This window comes from Haliotis rubra, unplaced genomic scaffold (assembly GCF_003918875.1).
Source record: "Haliotis rubra isolate DU_JTF1 unplaced genomic scaffold, ASM391887v1 Scf384, whole genome shotgun sequence".
NCBI lineage: Eukaryota > Metazoa > Mollusca > Gastropoda > Lepetellida > Haliotidae > Haliotis > Haliotis rubra.
This window is the reverse complement of record NW_025767062.1, coordinates 747,642-765,977: the sequence shown is the minus strand read 5'-3', so window position 1 is coordinate 765,977 and position 18,336 is coordinate 747,642. Positions and strand designations below refer to the sequence as shown.

At 41.4% G+C, this 18,336-nt stretch overlaps 1 protein-coding gene across 2 annotated transcripts in view; it reads left to right on the top strand.

Annotated features, from left to right (window-relative positions):
- LOC124286478 (amiloride-sensitive sodium channel subunit gamma-like) overlaps positions 1-18,336 on the top strand; it is a 34,360-nt gene that overhangs the window by 9,446 nt on the left and 6,578 nt on the right. For both annotated transcript variants that reach the window (XM_046722857.1, XM_046722858.1), the window contains 8 exons: positions 2,338-2,518; positions 3,316-3,361; positions 11,325-11,466; positions 11,645-11,754; positions 15,058-15,221; positions 16,426-16,494; positions 17,047-17,152; positions 17,574-17,655. In XM_046722857.1, coding sequence (XP_046578813.1) covers positions 2,338-2,518; positions 3,316-3,361; positions 11,325-11,466; positions 11,645-11,754; positions 15,058-15,221; positions 16,426-16,494; positions 17,047-17,152; positions 17,574-17,655 — 900 coding nt within the window. The remainder of the gene's footprint in view (positions 1-2,337; positions 2,519-3,315; positions 3,362-11,324; positions 11,467-11,644; positions 11,755-15,057; positions 15,222-16,425; positions 16,495-17,046; positions 17,153-17,573; positions 17,656-18,336) is intronic.

Genomic DNA, 18,336 nt, shown 5'->3' with positions numbered 1-18,336 from the left:
ACATTTCTATGGTCCCCAGCCGTGATATTGCTGGAATATTGCTAAAAGCGGCGTAAAACTAAACTCAATCACTCACTTAATGTGGTAAAGTTTCTTTTTGCCGTCAGTTCACATAAACTTATTGGGTCCGTTAGTCCAAAGTTCATTGTGAAATCAGATGAAGAAATTCAAGGAGATTAAACATATTTATCGGATTGTTTAACTCCGTGATATAACTGGGATACTGTTCAAACCAGCGTTAAACCAAATTCCCTCACTCACTGGGATTGCTTTATCAGACTATGAGTCAGTGATTGGCAATTTCCGTACATGTCCAAAGAGCCAAATGATTGTCATTGACCCTATTGTCTGATTTTGCACGGTGGGGGGAAGAGTGAGTGAGTGAGCTTAGTTTTAGCAGTATTCCAGCAATATCACGGCGGGGGACACCAGAAATATGCTTCACACATTGTACCCATGTTGGGAATCGAACCCGGGTTTTCGGCGTGACGAGCGAAAGCTTTAACCACTAGGCTACCCCAACGCCCGTAGGTTGTTACGTATTTGGCAAAATCTGGTCGGTAAATAACCAAATGCATTATACAGCAGAATTTTGATTGGGATTTGTAGATAGTGAACAAGTTAAAACATCTTAGCCCAGACTGTGCCCTTATAAAAGCTGTATGGTAAATATATAATCTGACTTGTATTTACGGTTTATCGTTGGAAGAGATGTTTTGGTGACAAAACAATAAGGGGTTATTTTTTGTCAATGCGATTGCTACCGTAGAGAGCATGAAAACAGACCTTGTTATTCCGATTCTCCATTATCTGAAATGTCTACTTGCACAGTCAATAGATTCGGGGGGGCGTGGTGATCGTGCTGTCTAAGGCGCCAGGCTAGTGATCAAGTTGTGACCGCGTGTAAAAACCTTAGAGTCAACTTTGTGTGCAGACTCTTTTAGTGTTGTCACAACCCCTAGTGTGCAGTACACAAACCTGTGCACTCAAAAGAACCCACGAATCCGTTGGTAAATGACCAGATGGTGGCCATATGAATACGTGCAAACACCTAGTTGCGGGTACAGCAACGTGCAGTGAAGTTGGACAAAGTACTGTGACTATGTGTCCCAGCCCGTCCAGCTGTGAATGGGTACCTTGTAAGGATGAGAAAGCCACAATAACTCGGTGCGCCTAGTGGCAGCAAGAGTTGTATACTCTCGAGAGAGTTGAGATTGATACATGTAATACGATGTTCCGTTGAGATTGACATCCAATGATCGAGCATGTACTAGTTGCTTGGTTATGTGCGCTATCATATAATATAATATATTTGTATAACAAGCAAAACTACACAGAAGGACGTATTATCGAGATTTTGTTTCACACATGATTGAAACATGATTTATATCAATTTGAACCTTTTTCAAAATGGTCTGCTTCATTAATGCACGGCCGTGTTGACCTTTGGAAGTTCCGACTTGCTTGTTTGTACTCAGTGAACTCTATCGTCCTTACATCAGATCCTAATCGTTAGCAAAACAAGAAAAAACAAAGCAGATAGGTCTTGTCTGAGACAAGCAAACACACGAGTGTATGGATGTTAAATCGGATGAAAGGTTGCTATGTGGTTGGGTTGAAACACAATACCAAAGTCAATGAGGCAGCAGATGTGAGCTCATTTCTGAATCATAAACTCCTTTGGTGTTGGGTGCTACTCCGTTTACTGGAATACAGTGTGTTTTGAGAAAACTTAGGCTATATGAGAGTGGTTGGTAAATAGTCAAGCCTGGATCGGACAACCCAGTGATTAGCATAACAACCATTTATCTACGCAAACCCGTTAAGGCCCGGGCTAGAATGAACCTTCAGTAACCCATGCTTGTCGTAGGAGGCGACTGACGGGATCAGGTAGTCAGGCTCGCTGGCTTGGTTGACACATGTCATCGTTCTCAATTGCGCAGATCGATGCTCATGCTGTTGATCACTGGATTGTCTGGTCCAGAATCGATTATTTACAGACCGCCGCCATATAGCTATAATATTGCTGAGTGCGGCGTAAAACTAAACTCACTCACTCATCTACGCAATCGGGATACGGTAACATGCATATATCCCTTCTATAACGGCCATAAGATCCGAAGTTGGACGCCTTGTCCATAAGACCAGAGTTTAACCCCGTCAGCAAGCCAGATAAGGATGGCATCTGAGGGAGCCGTAACTACTAGGCTACCCCACCACCCCACACCCTGAAAGTAAACCAGCCAAAATTCCCATTCATACAGATCCTCAAGAGAAAATGTAAATATGTGTTTAAATTGTTTGTTACTCAGTCTGTATGATTGTGTCTTTCTTCAGGCGCCCAGTGAACACGCAGACGTCCATAGAGAACACCCAGTTGACATTCCCTAGTGTCACCATGTGCAACCTCAACCCGGTCCTCAACTCAGAGGCGAGCAAATACAACATGTACCACGTCATTGAAAGAGTGGCCAAATACCTGAACGTTCCGCTGTCCGACTTCACGAACACTGACGCTGTAAGTACATATAAATTCACATTCAAAATAAATCTTCGTACCTTGCCCTACCAGTGGTACCTGTCAAGAACTCATACAGACACTACTTATTTCTTCATCTGAAAAACGGGGCGGTGGGGTAGCCTAGTGGTTAGGGCGTTCGCTCGTCACGCCGAAAACCCGGGTTCGATTCCCCACATGAGCACAATGTGTCAAGTCCATTTCTGGTGTCCCCCGCCGTGATATTGCTGGAATATTGCTAAAAGCGGCGTAAAACTAAACTCACTCACTCACTCATCTGAAAAACAATAACAGGGGAACATATGGTACAAGTCCAAAAGGGAGATTTACGTCGGACATGAGTTTTGTCACTGATGACATGAAAATGATTTGAAAATGACTTGCACATGTCTACCATAAAGCGTTTTAAAAGCATCACTGAGGTCAGTGAATGTCGTATGACGTTCTTAAGATCTCCGTAGAAAGATCTGGTTCGACTGTACTTCAAAAGATGTGAAATGTAAACATCAAAAGATGACCTATTATAAGTTAAAGCCACAATAAAATGCTCTTTGTATAAACGTAATGTATTTACCAACATATTATTGCTAACGCAACTTGTAGAAGCTAACCGACTGGAAATTAGAATGAAAACAACTGGTATTACAAACCAATATTCCTCTGATTGTATGTTCTTATATATAAGACTTTTCCAAAGGGACCATAAGATTGATTAGAAAATACAGGAAGTGTAAATAGCATAGTTATGCTATGTGTCCCCTGAGAGCCGCCACATGAACCTATTCATGCCTTTGCAGGCTCCATCCAGTGATAATTACAATTTCTCCGATGTCAACTTCCAAAGTGAGTATATCAGTGTCGACTACAGACGTGCTGTAAGAAGAACCTATTGTTCACTGTGCACATCCTGCTATGTCCGAAATGAAACTTATGCTCCTCTTCCTTTGGGCACCAAACTGCAATATGTTAGCGTTGTTCAGCACTAAACCCTCTATCACTCTACTGCGTATCTGTGGAGAAGGCATCATGTTGTGATATTTCTCAGAGAGGAGGAAAATTCTGAGAAACGTTGCACTTTTATTTAAAATTTTCACAAGATGGAGATGTCACGGTGTCATCGCGGCGGAACATTCTGAGAAACGTTGCACTTTTATTTAAAATTTTCACAAGATGGAGATGTCACGGTGTCTTCGCGGCGAATGGGGCGTGCTTTACATTGAGTTCAAGTTGGCGATTGACTACGTTCTCACAGATTGGAGTGCTAGGAGTTGTCACTGTGCGGCCATGGCACGTACACTGCGCTATCGGCCTACCCAACAAGCTTGCACACAGGCAACAAGAAGCCCGGCTTGCTGGCGTAGAACAGTCATGGTGAAATGAGGGTGACAAAGATAAGACATTTATACCATTTTTATGGGGTTGGCTCACAACGCACAGGCAACGCCCTGTAAACGCCATGCCAACGCTGATGGGAGCGCTGTGATCGCCGTGGCAGCTCCGTATAGTCGCTGTGAGAGCGCAGTAAAATAACTCACACTCCGTGAAAGCGCCAGAGACGCTATAAGGCCTCCGTGAGGTCTCCGTGCAAGCGCCGCCCGCTACCACTGCGTCCGTACTACGGTCATGCACGTCCGTGGAGCACGCCCACAGAGCTCCTGTTGCGCTGTAGCACACCTTACTGTGCTGCTACGGCGACTCTACGGCGTTCCTACCGCGCGCATGTCAGAACGCTGGGCAACGGCGCCTACTAGGCGACCCCATCGCGTCAAATGGAGATACCACCACGTTGCGGTGGGAGACCCTACTGCGCGCACCTCGGCGTTGTGCATTTTTAATGGACGCAGTGGGAATTTTCATGGACGCTGAGGTAGCAGCCCTGGTGTGACAGCAGTTTCTCCAGACTATAAAGAATCTTTACTGCTCAGGGTGCCGTTTTACAAAGCAACCTGAGAAGTATATCAGTTTAATTTCAGGCATGGGAGTAACGATCACCTTAGCTCTACGATTGTTTTGTACAGCAGCACTCAGCACTTCTACAGAATCTTATGGCCTATATCCCTCTGCACTATTTACCATATTTTATCTACACAAGCCACACAAAAAATGTACATTGTGAAGACACACGTTTAATGTCCACGACATTCACGTTACGAGTTCAAATTCGAGGCAGGGTCAATAATGGATATGCCCACAGTATGCCCACGTATCCTACTGGAATGTTAATCCCTGGCCATGACGATTGTTAAATGTAGATTCCCAAGTTGAGACTAAAGAGTTTGTAAGAGGTGAAAAATAGGTGTGAAACCAAAAACAACCACGAAATGTGCTCTAATTAACAGTTTTATTCCAAAATTGGCTACGTTCACAAATCAACAAATATCAATATAAAGGTATTACTGTGGCAGTACAAAGTTTGGTGGCACTATGGATGCAGAAGTTCGGCAATACAGGAGCACTGATTATAGCAATAAGGACAATGCTGATAACATTGGCCCCTCGGCAATAGTAATCTAACAAACAATTGGACAATGCATGATCATCACACACAGATGTGATGTGGTATGAGATGCAATAACTGGCTGGAAAATTCTAAAACAAAGCGTTGAGTTGTGGTACACGGTAGCATATTCCAGAACTTCCTGTCTAAATCTAGTACAAGTCTAAATATACCCCCTCACTAACTATCCACAAGAACAACGTATAACAGTTGAAACACTGATGTACAAGGTATAAAACGTAACTGCCATTGCCGAGAATCGTATCTAAGCCACACCTGTATTTTCGACACCAAGGTTTTGACATTCGTCTGTTCCACGAGGTTCAATTCAGAAATTATTGTGTTTACATGTGTATTTATGTAGTCCAAATATATATTTTGATTTTACGATGTTCAGGTACTTTTTGTAGCTAGTATTGAATATAATGGTCTCATTGTCAGTGAGTTACACAGTAATTACACAGACTTTATAGTAAAGTCAAAATATGAAAATACCCCCCAAAAATTGGTACAGAAATGACTTTTGCGTTTTCAGCTTGTGAAAGTCTATATCAAAAAGAAATAAAAAGGTCCTCCTACCAATCATGATGCTACACCTGATTTTGGGGGTAAAAATGTTGAAAAAGTTGAATTTTTTGGGATGTTTTTGCAATACTCAATTGAGACACAAACTTTTTGTTTTTACTGAGTTTTAGAGAGAAGAGAATTTACTACCAATAAAGTGGTCGGAAAAGTAATATAAACTGGGGTAAATAAGAAAATAATTGATGTTTTACTATTTTTCTTTAATTTTTAAGGAAAAACGTACAACATCCTAAGATTACGTTAGTTACTTTTTTGTGTCATCAAAGTTATGGTTTTAACTGAAAATGAAGTAACTTCTTTCAATTTCAGTATTTTATATTGACAAATATTCACTAATCTTAATGGCACATGCATTTACAGATGACATAATGAACATGTTAAGTGTCACAATATCGGTTTGACAACTATGGTTACCTGAAGACTTGGTATATTTTCTCAACAATGGTGGTCACAGCATTCTTCTTCATCAATGTCTGGTTTTGCAGAATTTTCACAGCTGGCCCCTTTGCATGTTATACATGCTACACTACACATGAGTCCAACTTTCCTACATCTGCAACTTGAACTTTGACACCCTTTCTTACATGCACATCTGACAACTTTCAACAATGATTCCGGAGCAGGTACTTTGTTCATTGTAAGAGGCTTCAAACACTTCCCATCTACTGTCCAACGCCAGTCAATTGGGTTTAGATACCCATTCTGTCCCTTCCATTGTTGAATCTGCAAAAATACCCCGTAGCTGTGATATCTTGTTGCTTCAGATGTTGGGGGAAGACTCTTTAGATCCACAAATGTGAAACTCTTGGCTACCTTTTCAGTGAATTTCTCAACCCTCAAGTTGTCAAGGCTGTGACTATTTTCACCTTTGAAAAGATGGAGCAAAGCTTCTTCACCGGCATGTTCAATCTCATTCTTTGTGACATCAGCTGGATGTTTGTCAAATACTGCAGCAATATTTTTCCAATGCCAAAAACTTTCGAAGTTGTGTCGCATCCAAAGATTACATGCAGAAACAGAATGTCTTTGCATATACTCTTTCCCAGTTTTTCCTTTGTTTCTTGGATGTCATATATGGATGTTTTCTTTGTTGTTGGTTTGGACCTTGGTGAGAAATAGACTCTTAAGGAATCCATGCAAACATGGTAGCAGAGTAAAATGAGCAAGTCTGTATCATCTCCGATCAATGTTGTTCTCGTTATTGCTTCCTGTTGGACAACAGTCTTGACTATGAGGAGATCAACATCAGCAGGCGCATGGATTGTGTCAATACCATATTCCTTGAGTTTGTCACTCAGCATGTCGATGAAGTTCTGTTTGTTTTTGGAGTTAGCTAGAAATGTCTTTTTCTTTCCTCTCAGGATCATGTCCTTGGTGAACTGAACTTCATTTCCAACATATCCCCCTACACGCCTCTGATGAGTATTGTCCTTTGTGTTTGGGCCTTTATCATAACCATCAAAACAACTATAGCTTTACCATACTTGCCTCGAACGAATTCTGCATACATGACACAAAGTTGATCATAGGTACAAGCCCGTGGCCATGGTAACCACTGCAGGAGACAACCACCATCTATTACAAACTTCATTTCACCGACTCCTGGTTCTGTGCCACCAGTTTTGACTTTCACTCGAATTGCATCTGCTAAGGCAGACTTGTCAGCTTCTCTGAGCAGATGTGGTGACTCAAACAGGGAAGGAGGGTAAGTACACAGTTCATAAGTGAACAGAGACCTTAAATCTTTTTCTGAAACAGAACCTTCGGCTGCTGTTATAAGTCTCTGAAACAAAAGTTGAGCATCACATTTGGCTGGTTCCCCTTCAATTTCCACATGTGTGTTGTCACTCATGACAGTAATCTAGTCTTTCAAGAATGTGAAATCCTGTACAATCTGCCCTTCCATCTTGTCTAGAATCTTCATCCCTACATCTTTAACTTCATCAACATTACTATTAGCAGAGATCACACCAGTTGAAATGCTCTTCAATACCTCCATATCAAATGGGTTTCTGTCAGTGACATACAGTTATGGCTTCTGTGTCCTTCCGATCTCTCTGCTGCCTTGCATTGCTGCTCTCCTTGTGCTGTTCACTTGTATTGTATGTTTGTCCTGTGAGCTGCTGCATTGCTTCATTCATTTCCGAACAAGACGGGCGGGAGAGTGACCAAACTAACCTCAGACATAACACGTCCTCGTGTCAAACCACCGGCAGTTTTCATGCTTGTCATGAGAATTTGTTCAATGACCAAATCTGTAGAAAAGACCCGCCAAAAAGCGAACGCTGCGTCTCAGGACATGATGCCCATGCATGAATAAGTCATATGCCTGTGGATTAGACACTTTCAGATTTTGCATGCTCTTCAGGTATACATACACTGATTTCAGGTAAAGGTTATGGCCTGCAGCTGCAAAATATAGCAACATGTGTTGCAGTGTTTTCAGATGGAGTAACCAATCACCTGTTCTTTCTGCTTTAATGAATGTTCTGAGGATTTCTACCATGCAGCCAGAGCTTTGCAATTCTCCCTTTACTTATGCACTGCAGTGTTTATTTAACCGCTCAGTCACGATTGTCAACAAAGGGGATGTGCATGCCACCCCAAGGTCCAATTTTCCAGCTACGATCTCATCAAATACCTTGCACTAGACAAAAGATCATTTTCTGGTTTCCATATATCTACAGCTTCTGTATCTTGTGCAATCTGTGCGGGTTCCTGATCATTACTTCCAGTGCCATGTGATTCTTGCTCCGTGTCATCACTGTCAGTTGGGTCAGGTCCATCATCAGTCCTGTTCAGTTCAACGTCAAATGTTTGAGATACCAGCAAAGATTGTAGAGCCATGTCCACAAGTCCATGACCTCTTACCGCTCGGGCAACGGCCTTCCCGGTCAACATATGGGTGACTGCGTTCTCGGAGCACAGAGTGTCAGACATAATCTGTCCCATGCAACCTAGAAAATTCATTTCAACATGAAGACCTCCTAATCTCAAAATGAACTTGTATCGGGTTCGACGGAGATGATATTTGTGGCTTTCCACCAGAGTGGCTGATCGAAAGTGAGTACTGGAGTGACGTTGTACTTCTTTCCCTGGTCTCTTACAAACAGCAATGTTGTGTAGATGCAACTTTCATCATTAGGATTGAGGTTGATCATTGGCATGAAGGTAATGCAACTTGGACCAGGAAATGTACCATTTTTGTATATCATTTGCATAGTTCCATTCCATGAAAGTATGAGTGGACGGAGCAGCCAGGCTGTCTTCCACAGTATGTTTACACTTGGTGTTTTGTCATCACATTCAATCTAAGAGAGCATGCCATACTTCAGATGAGACAGTACTACATTACTTTGATGGTTCTTATGCCTTTGAGATCCTCATCTTTGCCTTTATCTTTGGTACATGTCTACGTATCTTGGATCCTGGAGTAGCAGCCACAATAATCCCCATCGCGTGAAAGGTGCCATATCCGTCTATGGTCCTGATGTTATGGTCTATGTTATCGGCAACAAATTGGATGAACTGGCCTTCTGTGTATCCTTGGATTTCGGTGTTGTTAGCAAGAAATGCGCTGCGCTCACACGTCTTTACATCGGCGTAAGAACAGCTGAAACCTAGAGCGTTTAGTGTATCAATCAGGTGTCTAGAACTGAAAAGGTGATGACACTGAACCCCCAGAGCTAGTTGGAGGGGTGACAGAACTTACCTTGGTCTTACAGCCTGCATTATTGCTTGTCCTATTGCACCCTGCTTAGTCAGGGTGTTCTTCCCAACAAAGAGAGCTCTGGAAGAAATGAAATTCCCATTTCGGGAGACATTATTTCATCGGGTGATGGAAATACACCTGTTGGAATAGAAGCATTTCTAATGTCACTTTTAAGCAGTTGTGCAGCTGTTTCAATTATCTTCGCTTTCTCGATTTGAGGATCATCGCATTTGGGAAGTGAAAAGAAATCATGAATAACTTTGGAAGCTGTTGCCCTTATAGTTATAATGCTAGCTTTTCCATCACTTTCAGCAATCACAATATTTTCTCCAAAATGATCAGCTAGTCTGGATTTCATGTGAATGTGACTGAATGGTTCCAGATCCTCATCCAGAAAATTCTTCATTTTGTCAACCAGAGAACTCACTGTTACTAGTTCCTTACCAGTTGCTCTAAATATGCAACCACTTTCTGAAATGCAGATTCACGGACAGAATTCTTCTGTCTTCCCTTCCTATTCTTTAATAAATCATTAGATCCAAGTTCTTTTCCTGTCCTAAATTTTACACTACAACTCTGGTGGTAAATTGCATCTGAGGCATGTAGGTCACCCGAATATTCAATTCTAGACAAAACAGTCTTTCCCCACACATCATTTCTTTCCTTACACTTGCCATACACTTCACGTTGAAAATTTGCAGTTCTCACAAGGTAGGATTCTTTAAAAAGTTTTAATCTCTTTGTTTGACTTACTGATTTCCCACAGAACAAACAGGCTTCACTAAATTTAAAATCCAAACCATATGATCGTAGGGTACGCTCTGTCACACTGTCAAAATATTTTCTTTTTCCAGCAATTCTTTTTGGATCTATATATGAGCGTCGATATGATGCATGTATTTTTTGGCCGGAAGTAAAAATAAAATGCTCATCACCTCTTTCAATTGATGCTTTACGTAAACCTTGACATCCTTTTTCAGTCAAGGTAACTGAATCTTCATTCAATAACTGTTCACAGCAGAGACAACATGTTTCTTCCATTTTGCAACATCATTGCAGTGTCAACAAAGGGGGATAACTCTCATTTTCCCCTTTTGCCTTGTACTGATTATCCAAAACTCAAGTTCAAAACCCATGACTTTAATAATTTCAAAAATATTTTTTAGTGTTTATTATTTTTTACACCTAAGAAATATGTTTCTGAAGGTTTGATACATTTTTCTTTTATCATTTTAAAAAAAATAACAATAAATTAAAAATCATCCAAATTCATGATTTTCACCCCAAAAAAGTCACTTTGCATCAACATTGAAGGGAGGACTTTTTATATTATGTTCATATGACCATTTTGAATGATTTAAACACAAAACCATTTCTGTACTAAAATTGTTTGAGGTTCAGTGATTTTTTTTTCCTTTAATTCAAACTGGACTATTAGCTGCCTTTGTGTCCTCTTGAGTTCCCGATCTTATTGTCAGTGAGTCAAAGAGTAGTTACCCCAACTTTAACTGCCTTTGTGACCTCTTGAGTTTCCTGGGATCTTTGTCAGTGTTGACTACAAAAACATGTTGTGGTTCGGATTACCCGATCAACCCTTGAATTCTGGTGCCGACCCTATTTTTAAAAAATTATGAAATGGAAAAAGCTTTCAGATACCATTGTTTTTTCCCGGCGGACATCGGTCATCGGTCATTCTGACAGAGAAAGTCGACAAGCTTGATTGAATAAACAATTATACATTGATAAATGTGTTTTAGTTTGAACTTTACTTCTAAAAAAATGTGAAACAGAATAAATCCTACCAGCCTGCCCCAAATTTTAAAGAGGTGTAATCGGAACCACAACATTTTTTAACACTCTAGTCACCATGACTTTAAGTGCCTCTTTGTCCTCCTGAGTTTCTCGATCTCCTTGTTAGTTTGTCCCACAAGAGCTACCCGACTCTGCCTGCATTTGTATCCTCTTAGTTTCCCGCTTTCTTCGCCAGTCTGACTGCGTGTGTATTTGTACAGCTGATGATCCCCTGGATGAGTCCATTCTGGAGTTCCAGTTGGAAATGCAGAGCTTCTCATTTGATGGTCTTGAAGAGATTTCCCAGAAGTTTGAGAGCTTCGTCATTTCCTGCACATTCGGAGGAGTTGATTGCGACAACGGGTGAGGAACCTAGCTATATATTGTCAATGGAAATCCGACCGCTTCCCTGAAATTGATATAGATAGACGAAATTTCGTTTTGAAGATTTCATTCATTCAATCAAAATATTTTATCATGCTATTTAGCAAGAAGATGAAATCATACTTAATGTTTCCATCCGTCTCTGTTCTGGCTTCAGCAACTTTACAGTGACCTTTGATCAGGACTACGGCTTATGCTACACCTTCCCCAGTAAGTCTGAAAACCAGACTCAAGGCAACTTCATCTTTAACGCGGGGCCGCTTTACGGTAGGTCCATAACTCAGTTTATCATCCAAAACTGTGTTCCACAGGAGATATCGCTTGTGTGAGATCAAACGATATCTCCTAGGAGATATCGTTTTGACAGTAGATTTTGTACAATGCCCTGACAATGTGATGACGTCATGTACTTGATGACGTCACAATGCTATGACATCGCTGCACTGCAAGTCTAATGGCAGTATCATGTTCAGAGATGTACATTTTTCATTGAAAATTAATGAAGAGTGATTTTGAATGATAAATAGAATCTCACCCTCGTGTCTTCTGATATCAAATATATCAACACTCGTTGATAAAGTAAAAATATCCTCGGCAAGCCTCGGATATTTGTAACTTTATCAACTCGTGTTGATATAATTGATATCAGAAGACACTTGGGTGAGATTCTCTATATATATCGTGAGTGAATATCAAACACATTTTTCATCGAAGATGAATTTCATGTATTATTTATTTGTAAAGGTTACAGTATTTAGCTAGATGAATATACCATATTTACAGAAAGAATACCAGTAGGTACAGAACTTTAAATTGTATGTCATCAACACATTATGATATACTGTATAACAGTTTCTGTTTACTAAGTAAAGTTAAGGAAAAAAGATGAATGATGTACTATAAAATGTACGAAGTTTCATGTTCGTCTACTGCTATTGTTACTATGACGTCAAAAACATGATGACGTCACACGTGTAAGCTTTCTTTCACCTATGGCTATGTTTACGTCTCCCGCTATTGTCACTAACTGTAATATTATACACGTGATGACGACATAGATACTACAACGCTTAGTTTTCATTGTACTCCTGGGCCTCGTTCCTCAAAGCGATTGTAACCCTAAGACGATCGTATCTCCCATACTTTAACATGGACTTACGACAGTCGTAGCGCTACGATCGCTTTGAGGAACGGGGCCCTGGAGAGCCGTTGAGCGGCGAAAGATCTTGTGCAGATAAAGGAGTTTTTGACAGGAGAAAATATCCCGACACATCTTTTATATTTATAAAACCATTCACCGAGAAGGAGATCCCCGATATACTTGCTTCCTCAAAGCCAGATAAGACCGATGTCCTGCACTTTTGTTGATGAAATTCAAGGAATAATTTCTTCCTATAATTGTCAAAATTGTAAACAGCAGCCTTGAACATGGTATAGCTCATGAGAATTTCAAAACTGTCGTTGTTCTTCCCCCTCCTAAAGAAACCTACACTCGGCCCTAACATCCTGAAGAATTACCGGCCGTTGTCAAACCTACCATTTGTCTCCAATATACTGGATGGAGCATATTCAATAGCATGGCGTACAAGAAAAGTTCAATCCGCGTACAGAACCTCACACAGCACGAATAGGGTGGTGAACGACCTACGGACGTACGTTGACAACGGAGATGTCGCCTTATTGGTGCTCCGTTTGATACAATTGATCACTACATCCTGGTAACACGTCTCCGCAGTCAGTAGGGACTCGGAGGTCACTGCTCTTCAGTGGTTTTCATCTTACCTGACGAATAGAGAGCAGAGAGTACTGATCCACTCGTCATCATCAGATGAAGTAGTCCTGACCTGCGGAGTACCACAAGGCTCAGTTCTTGGACCACTGCTGTTCACGCTATACAACCAACCTCAGGGAGAACAAATTGCAGTGAACGATGTAGCTCATCATTTCTATGCAGATGATGCACCGCTTTACATAAACATAAAGAGTCAAGCTGACTCAATGTCGGAGGTGGAGTGCTGCATCAATTCGGCAAAATCCTGGATGGCAAAGAACATGTTGATGGTAAACGAGGACTGAGTGAGTTTGGTTTTACGCCGCTTTTAACAATATCCCAGCAATATCACGGCGGGGGACACCAGAAATGGGCTTCACACATTGAACCCATGTGGGGAATCGAACCCGAGTCCTCGTCGTGACGAGCGAACGCTTTAACTACTTTGCTACCCCACCGTCCCGGTAAACGAGGAAAAGACCGAAGCCTTACTATTTGGCCTAAAGGCAAGAGTGAATCAAATCACTCTTCAGCACATATATGTCGGTAAGGCAAGCATCAGTTATGCTTAGAATGTGAAAATCTCGGCATCTACCTCGACCATACTCTATCCATGGACAAAAGCATCAACGAAATCAATAAGAAATGTTTCTGTCACATCAGGAACGTAAACTGCATCCGACATCTGATGTCATTCAAATCTGCTGCAACTTGGATGAGATCGCTTGTTGTCTCGAGATTGATAATAGTCTCCAGTACGCTAACGAAAACCTGAGGAGACTACAGAAGGTTCAGAACTCGGCAGCTCGTGTGATAGCGAAGAAGATAAAGTCAGAGCATATCTCACCAGTGCTGAACTCTCTGCACTGGCTTCGAATAAAGGAGAAAAGATAATTCAAACTCATCTCACTAACGTATCAATGTGTTAACACAGCTCCAGAATATCTGTCAGAGTTGATACATCGGTGTGAACCACCAAGACGTCTCCGCTCAGCCCATCAGCACTAGCCCCAAGTTCCTACATTGAAGCTGAAAACATTTGGCTCAAAGACATTTGCCAGTTCTGCTGCCTTCTGCTGGTACAATCTTCCAATCTCTGTAGAGACAGAGCTCCTTCAAATCACTCCTGGAAACCGACCTATTCAAGCAATACACTGTCTAATCTGGTCTGATATCAAAATTACTCAATATACCATCTGCCTCCCTGCCTTCTCTTAAGCGCCTTGAACATACTTAATTGTGTGGATTGTTGCGCTATACAACAGGCCTTATTATTATTATTATTATCATCAAACTAATCCCTGGATTGTAAATGTTACCATTTGGCATTATTATGGGTTGAAATGGCAGTAGACGAATTATGTGGTTTATATACAATTAAAATGAAAACGACGCTGTTACATTTTAATAATCAAAAGATCAGATATTTTTTGGTACAGGTTTTGAGGAAAGGAATATCTGGTTAAGTACTATTGTGTTAAACAGATTATATTTTGAGTGTTGAATACCTGGAAGCGCTTTAGATGTGGGGATATAATGTTACTAAGTTAATGTGGGTTTATTTGCAAATCACAAATGACGAAATGAACATGAGAGTTAAGGTAAGGTACCTCACGAGAGTTAAGGTAGGGTACCTCACGAGAGTTAAGGTAAGGTACCTCACGAGAGGTAAGGTAAGGTACCTCGCGAAAGGTAAGGTACGTTAAGAGTTGTGATGGACGCTTTATGTATATGTAAATATGTTTCCATGTTTTTCCTACGTTTGACTGCCCGTGAACAACAAAACTGATTATTACCAGGTCTGAAACTTATCCTGAACGTGGATCAGAACGAGTATCTTCCTTTCATTACCACCTCCGCCGGGGTCCGTCTCCAGATCCATGAGTTTGGATCCAGGCCTTACATGCTCGAACTCGGGCAGTCTCTCTCCACTGGCTTTGAGACACAGATTGGAGTAAAACCTGTATGTATATACGTGTCAGCTCTTTAAATTTTCATGTCTATATTACATGTGTACAAAGGCTTAATGTACTTCATAAACAGCATAATTTCGTTATGTCGAATATTGTATAAGTATAGCGAAATTTCGAGTGGATGAGTGAGTACGGTTCTCTTGGCGCTTTAAGCAATGTCGAAACACTGCCAGTGTGGGCAACATCTATCAATGCATCATATAAGAAAAAAACTACATCTCAGCATTTAGAAATACTGATTAACACCAGTACAGCATATAAATACCCGATGCCATATTTACACATTAATGCATTTAGGCAGGGAGTTTTGGTCCTTGGTTATACCAGGTGAGGTGAGGTGAAATTGGGTTTAACGTCGTGCTTGAGAATATTTTGCTCAAATGACGATGTGCATGCGTGTGTATGTGTATGTGCGGCTGCTTGTACTAGCCCAGACTGAAGCTGGTTTTATAGTGCCAGCCCACTGAGATACCATGCCGCAGTTAAGCAGGAATACCCTACTCTGACACATTATGCTGACTCCGAGCCGACCAGTCCTTGTTGTACCCATTAATGCCGAGCGCCAGGCAGGGACCAACAAGTACCATATTTTAACGTATTTTGGTATGACGCGGTCGGGGATCGAACCCGCGACCTTCCGCTCTCCGGGCGGACTGGTTATACCAGAATCATATGAGTTTATGGTCGACTCCTGGTTTGTGTCAGTTATGCTTCTTGACTTGTCTTTGTACTTATGCTCGTTGGTAACACCATAGTATTCTATATTTGAATAGATGTGGATCTAAAGGCCCTCCTTGTCGAACTGGTTGGTTGGTAGTTTTGGGTGTTTATTTGTTTAAAGTCGCACGCAGCAATATTCAAGCTATATGGCGGCGGTCTGTAAATAATCAAGCGTGGATCAGACAATCCAGTGATCAACATCATGGGCATTGATCTATGCAACTGGGTTGCGATGACATGTGTCAACCAGGTCAGTGAACCTGACCACCCTATCCCGTTAGTCACCTCTTCACGGGTGTCCCTTGTCGAATTCCACCAACTGGTACCAATACTAATCAACATCAGTTGGTATGCAACATACGGTGCAGGTGTGCTTCTGCCTTCTGCTGTCCCCCGCCGTGGTATTGCTGGAATATTGCTAAACGCGGCGTAAAACTAAACTCACTCAATCAATTACTCTGCTTTCTGCAACAGGTCGTGTACAAAAGACAGCCCCATCCGTATGGCACGTGCGACGATTCTGGGAAGTACGAAAGTGTTCTGGTAAGGGCTCGTTTAGTATGGGATCTTAGCAGAGATACTGTCGCGTTATAAAAAGAAGTACAACTTGTCAAATTTGACTAAACAGCGACAATGCAAAAATGGGACAAGTCGCATTGTCGCACTTGGAGTGTGTGAATACAGCCATTGAATGATACTGCGAGTGAATGGACGTGACATTTCCAATTACAGGGTTCCAGGAAAGCAGTGTTATCACCTCTTACATCTCAAACACGGAAATGAAAAGACAATGTAATAATCAATTAAAATATGTGAAAATATATAAATCACTACTACACTGTATTTCGATCACAATAATGTTATTCCAAAAAAGGTTTAAACCTTTTTAACCTTATGGAAAAATAGGAGAGCTAAACAGTGAGTTAAACAGCTGGGTAAAACACCGTCTTTACCTCCTTAACATTATGCCAGATATATCATGGTGTGTCAGCTTTTGGGGGGAGGGAATCCTGAAGTAATGCCTGTCCTATTAAAAGGACACATGTCGACATGTATGTGTTTTTTGTTAAATAATGCCATGATTTCTGTGATGAGGAGTGTGAACGGAACTGCCTTGCGACTCTCATAGAGGACAGCTGCGGCTGCACACGGCAGCAACAACAAGAAGATGACCCCGATCTGGAAATGTGCGGATCCAAAAGTGAGTCTAAACATAAAGTTATCCTGCAGTGGACGTATTCTCCAGGGCCCCTTGTAAAAAACTGAAGTTATGTGATCATTGCTCCCAGCACCCACCGCTTCTGGCCCCTGAAATAGGGCACACCATACTTTAACATAGACGTCGTAGGGCTGAGATTTCTTCGTGAAAGGGGACCCGGTAATGGGCGCTAGGTGCGCTGATCCGGACGGTCCAACCATAAACTGACAACGTATGTCGTATGCGCCATGCGAGCTGTACGTTTTACTACAAGACAGTTAACCAGTATAGCCTTCACCTTTAACTAGTGTATTGGACATGTGACATTTAAACCCGTGTATTGTGGACATCTGTTGTATCATGTAAACATTTAAACCCGTGTATTGTGGACATCTGTTGTATCATGTAAACCTGTGTATTGTAGACATCCCGTGTATAAAGGACATCATTAAGGAGAAGCAATCCGGCAAGATTAAATGTGATGTTGCCTGCCGGAGTACATGCAGGTATGTTTTACAGTTACAGCTGCATAATACCAATAATTATTATTTATCTTTTGACGTTTGCAATAAGTCTTAAATTTCGTTCTGCACAATTAGCACTGAGCTGTCTTACAATCATACTCATAGCGTGGCGGCCGCACTGGTATCCCGTCGTCCGGGGCGCCGATTGTTATGTAGAGTTATCTCCCTTTGAAATGCCAGATACTCGTTTGCGGGTGTCTACAAAACAGTCTACGAACTGCATTACTCCCGGCTTACCACATTTAAGCTGACACACCCCGATACAATTGAAATATCACCCGTAGTATGAATTTGCATAATGTGTGTTTTTGTTTGTTTGGGTTTTTATTACATTTGACACCTTAGAGCCCTTCTATAGTAGACCTTCATCTGATGGCCAAGGCAATAACACATAAATATAAGACGATATATAACATATACATATAAAACGTGGCGGTGGGGTAAACGCGTTCGTTCGTCACGCTAAAGACCCGGGTCCCACTTCCCACATGGGTACAATGTGTAAAGCCCATTTCTGGTATTCCCCGCCGTGATATTGCTGGAATATTGCTAAATTTGGCTTAGACTTCACTCATTCACTCACTCCCATAAAACACCATAATAACATCATATCATTTCTTGTAGACACATGAAACTATTTAACCTTCGTGAGGAAATATCGAT